General features: G+C 42.1%; 1 protein-coding gene across 2 annotated transcripts in view; it reads left to right on the forward strand.

Annotated features, from left to right (window-relative positions):
• Positions 1-14,429, forward strand: part of PTPRG (protein tyrosine phosphatase, receptor type G) — a 374,849-nt gene that overhangs the window by 202,755 nt on the left and 157,665 nt on the right. For both annotated transcript variants that reach the window (XM_046899760.1, NM_001397431.1), the window contains one exon: positions 4,650-4,798. In XM_046899760.1, coding sequence (XP_046755716.1) covers positions 4,650-4,798 — 149 coding nt within the window. The remainder of the gene's footprint in view (positions 1-4,649; positions 4,799-14,429) is intronic.

The raw sequence follows: 14,429 nt of genomic DNA on the forward strand, positions 1-14,429 counted from the left end.
AAAGCGGCTTCTACAGATTGATTTTAAGGTTCATTTTTTAAGGGTTTTTTTTTTTTTTTTCAGTTCCCGGTATAAAATAATTCTCTTGGTAGCGAGTTGTTCCTCAGAATAAAAGGCTGTCTGAGAGCTTCAAGGTGTAACCTTGAGTTATCAGCTTTGGGAGGCTGAAACATCTAATCCAAAGGAACGCTGAGATGCGAGGCTCAGACTTTGTAGGAAAGGGGAAGTTTTAGAAATGGGAAGGTTTTGGAGAAGAAAGAGCAATAAGCGCTCAAAGTAGCCGGAGCTTATTAATGTGTTTCTGATATGATTATAGCCCTGTGTTCTTCACTGAACTGAATCCTCTTCTGCTCTGTCTGTTCTGGCTTCCAGAGAAAAGAACAGTGAGAATACTGCTTATTTTTACCAAAACAGTTCACCGAAAGGTCAAGGTTGATTTATATGCAAAGCTGCATGCATTTGATTACTCTTTAATTCTAAAAATGTAAAAAGCAGAAATTATAAGGCCATCCTCTTCATTTGACAAGGTCAAATATTTTTAGGGAATTGGATTAAACCGCTAATTAATTCAATTTTATTTATTGGAAGTATATTTTTTATCTTTATTAACATTCGACATGCGTGTCTGGAGTGCTTTAGGTAACAGGTTCCTCATCAGAGGTTTGCAAGCAAACCCAGGTATGAACCTGCTGTGTTTTGCATGCAGCTGTGCCCACAGCCTGACCCATTGCTCCCAGGGGTCTTTGGGTGTGAGCCACCAGGTGCTTTGGACCCAGTTCCAGGGACTTAGAGGGAGACACTGCCCCTCAGCTGAGGAGGACACAGGCTGGGATCCTGCTTTCTTTCACCGCAGAGCAAATCTGGTTAATGTAAACCACCGTTTCTTTAATGAATTACCGAGGGATTTTTTCCAGCTTTGCTAAGAAATGCTCCTGTTTGCTCTCAAATCCTGACTTTGTTGCCCTTTGTAGCAAAAAGAGGTTCAGGGGATGCTGAATGCTGTGCAAATTTGGTGCTTAATTAATCTATTCACGTTATATACCCTGCTCTTTTGGTCACAAAGCAGTATGTGTGGTTACCGGCAATAAACATAATTAGAAATACCAAGAAAAAACGACGGTGCTTTTCTTCCAAGAGAAATGCTAATGCTCTATGGTAAGTATAATAGGAACATATTGCTGCACGTATAATAGGAAACCATGCAGAACCAAAACGTGCCAGTGAATGTTCCAATCTTCACACAGTTGGCAATGAAAGCTGTATCTTCAGTCTCCTCTGCTAGGTGATTTTAGCACCGCTACTGTATTTGATTTCCTCACCCATTGGGGTGTGGATTTTTGCTGACAAGTTATTGCTTCTCAGGGCAACAGTAACTATTGCTATTCTTAGGTAACTTGCAGATTTTGCTGGTTAGGCAAAGACTCTTTTTGCCCTGCTGTCATCCGCGAGTCTTCTGCTGAGCTCTTAACTTCTCCCTAGATTTATCACATTCCATTCCCTTGGTTTACTGACCTTTGGAAGAAGCTTGTCAGGGATTGCTTTTTAAGGTAGTAAGTGGTACAGCTGCAAACTAAGTAGGATGTTTTGGCCTATGGGCAGAACGTAGAAGCAAGTTGTGCAGGTTGTGATGTGTGCTGGCAGCAGTCTTGGAGTAGATGACCACAGGAGACCTGTTGCTGACAGTAAGCTGCATTTCAGTTTAAGCAATGGTGATGGATGTAGAGGGCATTTCGCTGCAATTAATGACTGGTTAAAGGAGACCAGGGTCTGAGGAAAAACCAAAGGCCCTTAACTTTGATGCTCATTAACTGGCAGGAAATGCATTGTGTGCGTTATTGCTATTCGACTGGTAATTTTTCATTTATTAGAATAGAACAATTAGTTACTTTTATGCTTCTAAATATTAAAAAGTAAAAGGCAGTTTTGATTTGTTGTGCTCTTTCCTCCTTTCTCTCCATATCATCTGAAGGGCAAGCAATGTACAGGCCACAGAAATCCGTTCAGAAAATGAACATGCATCCATTATGCCTCTGCCTCAACCAGAAATGCTTTGCGTGGGATTACACTGACAAAAGCACTAATGTGGGTTTGATTTCATCACCATAGAAGCCGGTTCCCAAGTGGTAAAGATTACTTGGAGAGTAGAAGCACCTTTCATGGTTGTTGTTGCCTGTGCCACCTTGTAATTAAGTGTTAGCTGGTGTCAGCTGGGCCTGAGGCTGATGGGACTTCTGTGCACTGCCCTGTGGGAGTAGAGCATCTGTGGGAGCAGTTCCCTCGCCAGCAGTGCATGCACTGGAGCTTTACCCCTCCTTGGATCACTCAGAGCTACTAGAGACTGATAAACCCACAAACATTGGTGCCAGAGGTGTGTTTGGGTACTCTTAGTACCTTGAGTGCATCTCAGGCTGGGTCAGAGCTGCTCTGATAAGGCAAGGGAAGAGCTGCTTTGTATCCAGGCTTGGTTTTGCTCTCAAGAAGGTGCAAGATGCACAGCTCCACCCCTGGTCCTGCAAATTGCATCACACAGTGGTGATCCTGGTGGTTGTGCGCCACCTGCTTTGTTTTTGAATTCTCCGCCATGCATTAATTTTAAGCCTAGTAGTTGTGGGAGGGTTAATTCCTTCCTGTGCACTCTGCATGACTTACTGGATAAAAGCAGTGGCTCCCTATACCCAGTTTGACTATTCCGGTCCCTAATACCGGGAATCGTATGGAAGGGAGGGGAACTTCCACGCTAGTGGCAATAAGAGGGTGCTGCTAAGATAGGAAGGTGCTCAGAACATGCATTGTAGAGCTCAGCGGTGTAAGGAATTCTGTAAAATGAACAATTAGATGAACATTTCAGATTGTACATCCTCCTAATTATCCTTTTAATTATTCATCTAAAACAAGTAAAATGACCCCTGACAGAGCCATAAATGATTTAGGAACTATCAAATATTTATTAGATGCAACTGAAGCCCCACAGAGATTTTTAACAGATGCACACAAATCTGCTTTCCTGTATTCTTTAAGTCCTCCAATTTTGTCTGTGGAATTTCGAACCAATTGAGTGAGATGCTCTGTATCCAAAATACTGCTGAGCTCATTGAGAATTCTGTAAGGGAAGAGGATAGCAGTGGTGCTTTTTGTCACTTGTGTTTCAGAGTTGGTGTAAGGATGCAGCCATACCTGGGCGATGCAGACAGTATCCTACAGCCTCCATACTTCCCACGCAAATGCTTTGATGCAAAGGAACCAGAACTCACGGAAGAGCCCTGTGATGTCACTGGTGCCATTAATAAAGACCTGAACATCACATGCACATCAACATTTAGATGGTTTTAATATAAACAATTTGATGTTTAGACGTTTCTTTGTTGCACCTGAGGTGGAGCTGCTGTAGCCCACAGTGTGTACACGGAGGGAGCAGCCCTGCCATGGCAGACAGCCCTGCCTGCAGCATGAAGTGATTCACCAGCAGAGGAGTAGCTCCTGTTTCACAACCAGCCTCTAGATTTTTTCCAGCAGTGAATAAAACCCTCCCCGTTACATAATAAAAATGGATTTATATTAATGTTCCTGTTGTGATGACACAGCTGGATTGAGAACAGAGAGAAATCCTTGTGGGTTGAGCTCTTCTCATTAAAAAAAAAAAGAAGAGCAACGAACAGCACAACTTCAATCACAGGATTCTGGGCAGAGCAAGCAGTGGTCTGCAGTGGCTTTTACAAGAACAAAATGCTAATTTTAGTTCTGTTTTCAAGTGCCAGTTTTGCAAAGAATGAGCGGAAAGGATTTTGTAAGGAGTCAGTATTAGGAGTTATGCATGTTAAAGATGGGAGGTGCAAGAAGGGTGGGTGATCGTGTAGTGAGAGCAGCAGACAGGGATGTCAGAAAGCTGGGTTCAGTTCTTGGTGGGACTGCAGCCCTCCCCGTAACATGTACCATTTTCCACCATATGACTTTGCCCCCTGTTTGGACCTACAGCTTTTATTGTTGCATAAAATATAAAGGCTTTTCGGAAGTGAAAAGAAATTACAAAGAAGATCCTTTTGACCCTTTCTGAACTGTGTAACAGTAATGTCAGTTACTGGAAAAAAAAGAACCAAAACAGCTCTGATGGGGGGCTTCTCACGAGTGGGTCTCAAAAAAGTTATTATCACTCTCCCTGTTTTACAGGAGGGGGGAACGGGGAGGTCAAGGAAGGTGCCTGCCATGTCCAGCAGTAGAGGGGGGGCAGGACACAGGCTCTTTTTCCCCTGGTAGCTTAGAGGAACAAACAGAGGATCCATTCTTCTGACTGGGTATCTGCACACCTTCAGTGAATCACAGGGCCAAGCAATGTGGTCAGCCATTTGTCCCTGCGACCATGTTAAATGGTTCTTCACGAAGTTTGCCATTTCAATTTTAATCAAAGCCCAACGGTAAAAACTGCTTGCAGGATTTGGACTTGGTGATTTTCTGTAGCCCGTATAATCACTTCCATAATTAGCCAGCATTACATGTAGCTTTTTCTTTTTTTTTAACCAGTCCCAGTGAAGAGGATAATGATGACCTCATGTTTTACTTGCCTGAGAAGAAATATTCTAATATAATGAGGAAAACCTGTAAGTGCTTGAAAAAACTGTGCTAAGAAGGTCTTTCTCCTTGTTCTGTGTGTGCAGTTGCTATCCTGCTCAAGGACGATTACTTTGTCAGTGGCGCCGGGTTGCCAGGCAGATTCAAGGCAGAGAAGGTGGAGTTCCACTGGGGTCAGAGCAATGGATCAGCAGGCTCTGAGCACAGCATCAATGGCAAGAGGTTCCCCGTTGAGGTGAGTGGAAAGACATGTGCTTCTGTTCTCCAAAAAAAATAAAATCAGAATGTATTGCTGTAGTTTGAGATGGCTGTGAAATAGGGCAATGTTTCCTTCAGTGAACATATCACTTTCAAGGCCCTTCTGGCCCTCGCAGCACTCTATCTATCATCTCTTATGTGCTTTTGCAATGTCAGCTCCGAGCTCTGCTTTGCTCGCATTGCTAGCTCTCACGTCCCGTGGGCTGAATTTCAAACTGCCACTTTTCTGGTTTCTCCCATAAGCTCTCTGTGTGTGGGAGGATCTCCTTGCAAATATCTGCAAAGTGACTTCATTGTCCTCCAAATCCTTTCTTTCCCAGGATGCTTACAAACAAGTAGCTAGCAGTGGTTTGGGAGCCATTGTGCCACGGCTGCTGCCTTTCATCAGCACTGCTTCCTTGCACGCGTGCAGCCCCCTACCCGCATTCAAGGTTTTGCATGGTGTAATAAAGCAGACTTTGTCTGGAATTACTCCTTCTTGTTGGTAATCACATGAGTGCTTTCAAAGCAAGATGTGTCCCACTGTGGCATGTGGACATGAGCAGTCTGTAGTCTCACGTGGACGGACGTGGTTTTCCTGTGAGCTGGGCCTTGGCAGAACTTGATTCAGGCCCCAACTTGCCATAATGTGTCTCGTGTGACTTCAGCCGAGTCTCTTTTTCAGAATGTGAAAATGGGATCCCAAAGCACAAAGGGAGGTTGTAATGGACCCTAAAAAAATGCAGTTTACATCTTTCTGCTGCAACTGTCCCAGTGCATGAGAACAATTTTTTTTGCCTCCTGCTGGCACCTGAGCCTGTAGGTTGGTTGGTCTGAGGCAGAGATTTATTGGTTTGTTTATTTATTGCAAGGTTTTTCCAACAGCTTCTGGTTTAATGCAGCTGTGATTTCTGGTGACAGCCCCCCCAGACACCCAGAGCATAGGCCCATTGGGCTGCCTTGTCTGCCTCAGTTGGCAGTGCTGCTGTTTGTCACTTGGGGTGGTGGAAGGAGCACTCTGAAAGTCTTCAGTCAGCTCCTCTTCTGAGATTTCAGGGAGTAGGGCTGGTAAAGGACCCTGGGCCTTCTTTTTGGAATCAGAAATAGTATTCCCACTGCACAAACCCTTTCTTATGATGACAAGGCTATCTGATGCTGACTTGATCAATAGAAGTTACTTTGGGGAAAAAAAAAAAAAGAAAATTCTTAAGAAATAATTTACCTTTTGTTCAAATATCCTTTATTTACTTTGCAGCTGTTTGGAATGCTTATTTTATCTGCTTTAAAATTAAAAAGAAAAAGAAAAAAAAGTATCTGCCCATCTGAATTCTGTCACTGTTTATGAATGCTGTGCAAAATAATTTGCTATATCAGATAGGTTTAGTGTTAATCCTAATAATGAAAATGTAATTTTCCATGTGATTCATATTAATTGCAATGGCATGAGCCTCTGATCTCGGACCTTTCTGGGTATGAATGCATTCAGCAGGATTCCCACAGATTTTCCTTCACTATTTTTTTTAAAGGAAGAGCATTTTCCTAAGCAAGCCTTTTCCTATTGCTTTGCTATATACCACCTCTCTAAGATTTCCAAATTTTGTGTACTTCATTAAATCATGCGCTGGAAAGGATTTCCTGGGTGGGTTTTGAATGGTGCTCAAAGCATCCAGTAGGTTGATGGTGATAAAACTGTCTTCTTCTCACAAAAGTAGTTCATACAGTTGAGATTTTACCTCTCAATCAGTAACTGTACACGTGTGCATGGTGCAGCTTTTAATTTGGAACACTAATTGTAGTTCAGCATGCAACTGCCCGATGCTGGGAGATCTGTGCCAGAAATGCTGTGTTTCATTTCAGAAATGACATTTCTAGGTAGGCTGTGGAAAGGAAAAAAAAGCAAAATCCCATCCTACAGGAAGTAAAGCCCAAATCAGTCTGACTGCTCTGACTCCCTGGGCAGAGGTAAGGGCTTTAAGGAGTGCACACAGGTATTGACGTGCCAGGTCCACAGCAGTTACGGTGGAAATGCAGTTGAAAGCAAACATTTTCTGAGTCCAATTGAGAAACCAGATGTGGACTATGCAAAACTCTTCGGTTCCAAAGCACGTCCCAAGGGAACACAGATAAATCAGTGTCTTCCATAGACTCTGCTCTGTACGCCTGAAGTTTGGATGGTATTTTCATCTGGGAAACAAACTGCTTGCTGATAGTCTTTTTTCTTGAAGAGGATACAGAAAGTAATTAGAAATGTCAGATATAATACAGAGCATTATTGTTTGACCATGTTGTTTGGTTTTTATTATTACAACTAATGTGTCAGATGGTAAGGCTGTCTACGTTAATTGGTTTCCTTCATTGAAGCCCATCTGGATCATATTTTTTTGTGATTTATATGTTAAATTAGTTGGTAAGATATATGAGAACGTCCTTTTGTTTCCTACTTTAAAGGCATGTTGGATCAAAGGCGTATTATCTTGCAGTACTTTTTTGCATATGTAGCATATTGTGATTCCTTTTTAAACCATGGCATATGTAATGGTATTCTAAATGGTTTCCTTCATTATATGGTCTTGATTGCTTATTTATTGATTAGATTTTCCTTGATGATACTTTATCCTTATGAAGTCATTACAAACTTGGCTTTCTCTGAAGTATCATTTACGAGTGGAGATGAACATACGTCTCAAACTTTTATCCATGATCAGAGGCCAGCCCGTGATACCAGGCTTGGTCAGCATTGGCTTCCAGTTTCTTTTTCCTCCTCCTTGCCATTTTTGCATCCTCATCGGTGAGGTCAATAAAACCAGTGCTGTGATGCTGAAGATTAAAGCAAGACCATTAGTGCATTGCTCTGCAAGCGGAGCGTGAATCCTAATGAGGATGTGGGCCCTGTGCCAGTTTAGAAAAAGTCTCCCTCCTTTTTTCTACAAGTCAAGAAAAGTTTTTGACATTGAATTCTCTAAATTTTAATGAACTGCTGACTCCTTTGTATTTTGTTATTGTTCTTCTCCATTATAATTACTTGGGTTTTTCTTTTGCTTTCTGAAGTTGAGGCTCTACAAACAAAGATGCAAACACCAGAAACCATTGAAATGGCCAAGTGACAAAACTGCAGTAAAGAAGCAGAGCTTCCCTCAGGCCAGGAGAGAACCCAGGTTCCCCTCATTAGAGCCAAGAGGAATAATTGCAGCCCTTTCATCTGCAGTGCCACCGCCTGGCTCCCAGCCCTGCAGGCCATGCTGGTGGTGCGGGCTCCTGCCTGGGGGAAGCCCGGTGCTCAGAGCTGACGAAGCAGCACTGCTATGGCTGGCGATGCTCGCTGCCACCATCCCAGCATTGCTGGGATTCTGAGCTGCCTCGTACTCATTTTTATGCAAAATGCTGATTATTTCTGTGAAGAGCAGAAATCAGAAGAGTGATTTTAATCATGACTGTGTTAATTTGATGTGAGCTTTGGCTGTTTATGAGCTTTCTCTTTAATGGCGCTAATTGTCAGTTATAATGTGAACACCATTATATAGTAATATACAGTAATTTATTTAGTAAATGAGAATCTTATTCCAAGGACCATACTGCAATATGCCATAGAGACCTCATCTCTTTAATCTTACATGAACAAACTTGCACTTTCTAGGCCAAATTGGTTACAGGAACATCAGCTTGGCTTCTGGAAAGCAATGTGATTTTGTTGTCCCCACAAGCACCAGCATGCATTTTTTTGGAGATCTCTAGTTCTTCCTTTAAAACAAACAACAACAAAATACACAACCAAAAAAGAAAACCAAACCCACAAAGCATTCCAGCAGAAAATGAAGAGCTAACACTCTTTCATGTTGATTAACGAGCTTTTATGTTACGATGATTGATTCATTTCATGAAATTATTATTATAAACAATCATTTGCATTAATAATTTTTGCTCTCCTTTAAGTGTGTTCCTTGGAAGACCTTCCAGGTTCTAATGGTATCTTTGTTCTTGCTATTTCTTTGATTTTCTTCCTTTTCCCCTTGAGTATACGTACTAACTTCAGCGCTGTGTAGATCTCCAGCTAGTTGCTCTAATTTGAATGCTCAGATCTCCTTGCCAAAGGTTATCACCGTTCACTATCTTACCTCTCATTATATCACTTAAATTCTCATGTTTTATATTATCACAGACGGAAGACAATCAATGTTGTTAATGTAGAAAAGATGTGTGGTACTCAGTGCACAAAAGCCTTTATTACAGGGTATGAACTGAGACTAGCTCGTGTTCTGGGGGTCATCCTGAATGGTAATTCTTTCTGTGATCTCTAAAGAGTCACCTACTGTATTTCTTTGGGCTTTTGTCCACCTGTGGATGACAGGATAGATATATACTACTTAGAGTCGGGTGCTTTATTGTTAAGTTTTAATGATTTTTTTTCAAGTTCCACACTTGCTGCAATTCTAAGTTCTTTTGGGTTCATGTGTGTGTGTGTTCTTTTTCCTTTAACATATTAAAAGGAGAACAGATCGCAGTATGTTTTCTTGATATCCGGGAGAGAAGCAGCACCCAATGCTGCTGTGGTGCAGTTAGGCTTATTATGTCTGGCATCCAGCATCTCTGGTAATTGTAATTTTGCAGAAATCTCTGGTGTTGGCTTCATGTACAAGTGAAGACTGATTGTGAAGTAGGGTGCCAGCACTGGTTTATTCCCATGTATTTTGTTTACTAGTTGCTCTTCAGATTTCCTTGCTTCCATCTGGCAGGATGTAGCAAAGTAGTAGTCAATAAATGATGGAAGGACCTAAAGAGGGCCCCTGAGAATACATCAGAGTGAGACACATTGACTGTCTGAAGTAATATTACTGTAATATTCTCTCTGAGGACCAAATCCTCAGTTATATAGGGATTCTTAGAGCTCCCAGTGACTTTGATGAGAGACATGCTGGTGAAACTGAGTAAAGAGTTGTCTCCATATCCGTGCAGTCTGTGCTGTACAGTGCTCAGGGAATTTAGCATGCACTGCTTATTCTGTCTGCACCCCTGACTTAATCATTCAGATATGGAGATGGCTTGGGGATTTTCAAATTTGATTATTTTTTCTTTTTTGTATCAAACTGACAGTTTGCAGCATTTTTAAGTCTCTTCTCTTACAGTCTATCTGCCCCTTCTCCACAGTCTTCTAGGAGAGCCATAAAATGATCTGAAAATACAAGATACTAAAAATCCCCAAGATGTTGCTCTGCCTTACCTTCCCCCCAGCATTGCTCCCCTTTACTTTTCAGCACCCTTAAAAGGTGTTCAGGTTTCTCATCATCGAGAAATCAGTGGGATGTAATTTTAAAACACAAAACAGATGGATATTGGCTGAATACGTGGCTGAGTTTATATTGTGTTGTGCTGCAAAGACTGTGAGCAGTGCGATCAAACATAATCTTATAACTGTCCATTTTACTGTTTTATTTTCCTTACTGTAGCTGTTGCACTGACTCCTCACAGTTGTCTTTAGTGCCTCCCGTACACTGACAGGAGAATCAGTTGAGGCTTTAATTAATAACTATTGCAATCAAGGTTCCATTTTAGTGCAAAATGCTTCATCTTGTAGTAGGGAAATATTTAGTCTCCATCTGGCTGATCTTTTTTGTGAATGCCCTGTGATAATTAAGGAGAAACATGAGAGGATGGTCTGAAATTAAAATATGTTTAAGTGCAGAGGTTAGCATGTCGTGGGACTGTTTGTATACAGACCCACACCAAACCCTGTGTTTCTATGGCTGTGTCTTCCTTCTGTGTGCCGGGCCCCTGTAATTTCTAGAGTCAGTTGCAGATGCTACAATGCATCCAGAGTCTTATTTCGAAGTAACTATTCCACAACATGATCTGGATATTCTTTTTATATGTGATAGGAATGTCCTGCTTCTCCCAAAGGATTTCTTCTCTCTTGTTGAAAAGCTCTGAGTTAGTAGCACTACACTGCAATTACGGTATGTCATTGATGAGCTGAGGGTTGTACATTCCTCTTAACATAAATCCCTGATTTTCAACGTAATTAACTGGGATCTGGAAAGAGTGACAAGGAGAAGGAGGATCAGATGGGGTGAAAATAAGAGATAAGAGGCTGACAGCCAGCTCTTGTTGTAAAGGAGAGTTATTTTGAATAGGAGAAAAATCAATACAAAGGTTGGAGAATTTGACAGAGTTATAAGAGGTACTTTAATGAAAGGTAGCAGATTCAATAGGATTGTTACTTGAAATGTGGGATTGTCTAAGTTAGAAAAATAGGACTGTCTCTCCCCAGCTGTAAAGGTGAGCTTTATGTGCTGAGCTTATTGGGTACTTAGGACACCGAGTTTAACGTCATTTGCTCTGGGCACTTGGCGTGGTGAGAAAAGCATGTGTGGGAGCTCGCTGTATTCTGTTCTTCTGGAAGAGTTACTTGATTATGAAGGCGAAGGAGAGTAGCAGGTGGTGGCTATTTCTGCTGGTTCACCCTGCTCAGTGGCTACCAAAGAACATTTGCAGAGGAAAGGCAAGGCATCATGGTGAGGAGGTCTTGTTTTCTGTGACTTCGTTTGGCCCTGGATGTAAGGGACAGGCAGACTTTGACAGGGGCATTTTGCAGGAATTCCCCTCAGTATGTCCATGTCGGTCACCTTCCCCAGTGGTAACAATGAGAGGAGAGCAGGAGGGCTGTTCTCAAGGGCTTTCTAACTCAGGTTGGAGGTGAGGAGTCAGCTGAACCTTAGCACCCCTCTGTGCAAGCTCATCTTGGTCACAAGCATCCTCTTCCTTCAGTGTGGCTGGATTTGAGTCAGCAGGTCAGATCATGTGTGCATGTTGTGCTCTGCCAGGTTGTTTGTCCCAGGACATCAGATAAAAACACAGTAGGCTCTGTAAGTGCTCAGTGTTACTCTTCCTTTAGGCAAGTCAGACAGTCCTGGGTCTTAGGAACATCTTCCCCAACAAGTGTACGGACCTTTGAAGTCATTCCAATAAGACCCCTTGTAATGACAGGTAGGTAACATCTGGGAAAAAAAAATAAAAAACAAAATTTGCACAAATGTGTTCAGAAGTGATAATGGTTCCTTAGCACTCAAAAAACCACCAAACAAATCAAAACCTTACTGCAGTTAGTGGGCTGGTTGGTACCTTGGCTGCCAGTTTTTCCCATGGAAGCCTTTTCACTGGATCTCAAACAGTGGGAACAGATTTCACCGATGTTAATTGTGATTTAAGGAAGCAAGCAGGAAATGATTTAAATTGTCTGTTTTACTGGTGCTTTACTGATTGCATTTTTGTGGGTTTTCTTTTCCTGTAGAATTCTAAACAGTTGCTGTAATTTCATACCAAGAGAATAAATTGCGTCAGATGGTTGGGTTGTTTATTCTCCCAGTTAGGAAACTTGGTGCACTTATTCAGGTTTTACTTTCTTCTGTTTCACCACGCTAAAGAAGTGTGTTCTCTGGGATGATGATCAAAAGCTCACGTCAGCCATGAGGAAAGATGCATCTTGTTGTCTGGCACTCACAGCCCCAAAAAAGTTTTCATTAGAAGTGATTTTATAATGAGGGCGACTGAAAGCTTTTTTAATTCTGGGCATGAAATGCATTCGCTGCAGACTGTGCTGATCAGCGTTATCCTATTTACACTCAGGTGCCCTCCCAAATGGATCCCTCCTCTCTCTCATAAATTGAGTTTGAAGCCCAGTGTCTCTTTGCAGGGTTCGTGCAGTGCCTGCCCCAGTGGAACTCCTGCTCTGGAATACAGTGTTCTTCTACTGTGATAACCGCAGGCTTTGCAGGGACGAATTTTGTTTTTTCTATGATAAAGCTGCACATGATGTAAGAGATCAGGCAGCAATATGAATGTAGCCCTTGTTATTTTCCCCTGTTCACAGGCATTGTATTTTCCAGACAGGGTGGGAAGGTTAACCAAAGTTGAAAAAGGATCTAAAACACCACAAGTGTTTATTGTCTGGTAGAAATAAAATAACAATTGACTGGTTGGAAAAGGGAGAAAGGTCTGTGTTTGCTTATGCTTCGAAACATACAGCACTCATCTCTGTAGGGAAAAAGCAATTTGGGTGAAGCAGTCATAGCCCCAAATAACTGTGTCCTCTTACTCCCTACTCTTCTACCCAGCTTAATAAACAAAAATCTTTGTTGTCTGATAAGTTCAGCTTTTCAGCACATGCCTCTAAAGAACAGGTCTTTTTTTGTCACTGTCCCCACCTGGGCTGGCTGTCCTCAGCAGTGCTTTCCTCTGTGCTCTTGCTGCAGAAAGCATGCTAAGAGGGCTTCTATTTCCAGGAAATGCATCGCTCCTTCTTATTTGCTCATTCCCTCTGCGGGAAAACTTTGGTATAGTTTTCCTCAAAGAGGGCTTGGGTATCCTTGTCCACTGACCATTGAGTTTTTATAAACGTAACTCCTGATTTACACATTTGTAAGAAGTACAAATTTTGGCTTCCCACCAGGGTTAGAAATAGCATTACCAGGTGGGAAAGAGCTTTTGCCCCCTGCATTGGGCTAACAGTTTGTTAATGGTTTAGTCAAGCATAGAAAATGGGACCTGATCTGCCAAAACAGTATTAGTAATTCCAGAGGGGTCTGTTACAATTGTCCCGGAAAAGAAGATTGAAACTCTCTCCTGAATGAGTTAAGGATGAATCATCTTCTCTGGGACTGGGGGGGATTCAGTTTCTGATCAGATTCTCAGACACCAACTGAAATGTTGAGAGCCATGAGCTCCCTTCCGTGCTCACCCTGGGTAACAAGTTAAAAAACCTGTATTAGCACCAGATCTGTCAGGTGTCTGCTTATGGAAGGGAGAGACGGCTTTGGGATGTGATTGCAGCAGGGATAGATTTAAATTACATGAATTTTGTCATTTTTGTATTTATGGAGCTTTCAACTGCATTCTGCTTTTTGAAGTTCATACCTGCAATACTGCTTGTGTTTGCTGTTTACCATAATTGGATTGCTGAAGGGGCAATTTCAGTTGATCTCAGATGACCTTATTCCTACATCAGGCCCTTCCATTCCTTCAGGGTGGCAGTGCCTACAGCTGAGATGAGTTCAGTGCTCAACACCTGCGCACAGTGCTCTAGGGTTCCCAAAGAGTGGCAGATTTGGCTTTTTAAAATGCAAAACTACCCATGGATAAGTAGCCAGAGGGGCAGAAAGTATCCAAAAAGAAGATGAAACTTCTTTTCCTTAGTTTCTTATCAGCCTGGTTGAGAAGGAAATTCCGGTCTCCTTTCTCTTAGGCCCAGAGCCTCTTAGGGCAGGGTAGTGCTCTTGAGGAGGGGGTGGCTTGCTGATCAGTGAGTGACGCATTTCATCTTATCGTGGCACGTAGCATAATATCCCCTTAAGAAAAAAAAATGTCATTATGTCCAGTTTAGAATAGGAGACTGGAGATAACAGGAATCTTTAAAAAGATTCATTTGAAATTCTTTGCTTGAGAGGTCTCATTCTGTTGGGGAGACAGGAATGTGAGTGGTCACTTAATGAGCTGCATTCAAAAGATGAAATTTCAAGAGAGTAAAAATAAAACCCATTATTTCCTGAACATAAATAGAGTCACCCATCCTCAAATCCGTAGTTGTGCCTTTCTCCTCAACCTTGTCCATTATTCCTCTTGTTCTCAGTTTAACTAGGAAA

This window comes from Gallus gallus, chromosome 12, assembly GCF_016699485.2.
Source record: "Gallus gallus isolate bGalGal1 chromosome 12, bGalGal1.mat.broiler.GRCg7b, whole genome shotgun sequence".
In the NCBI taxonomy this organism is placed as follows: Eukaryota; Metazoa; Chordata; class Aves; order Galliformes; family Phasianidae; genus Gallus; species Gallus gallus.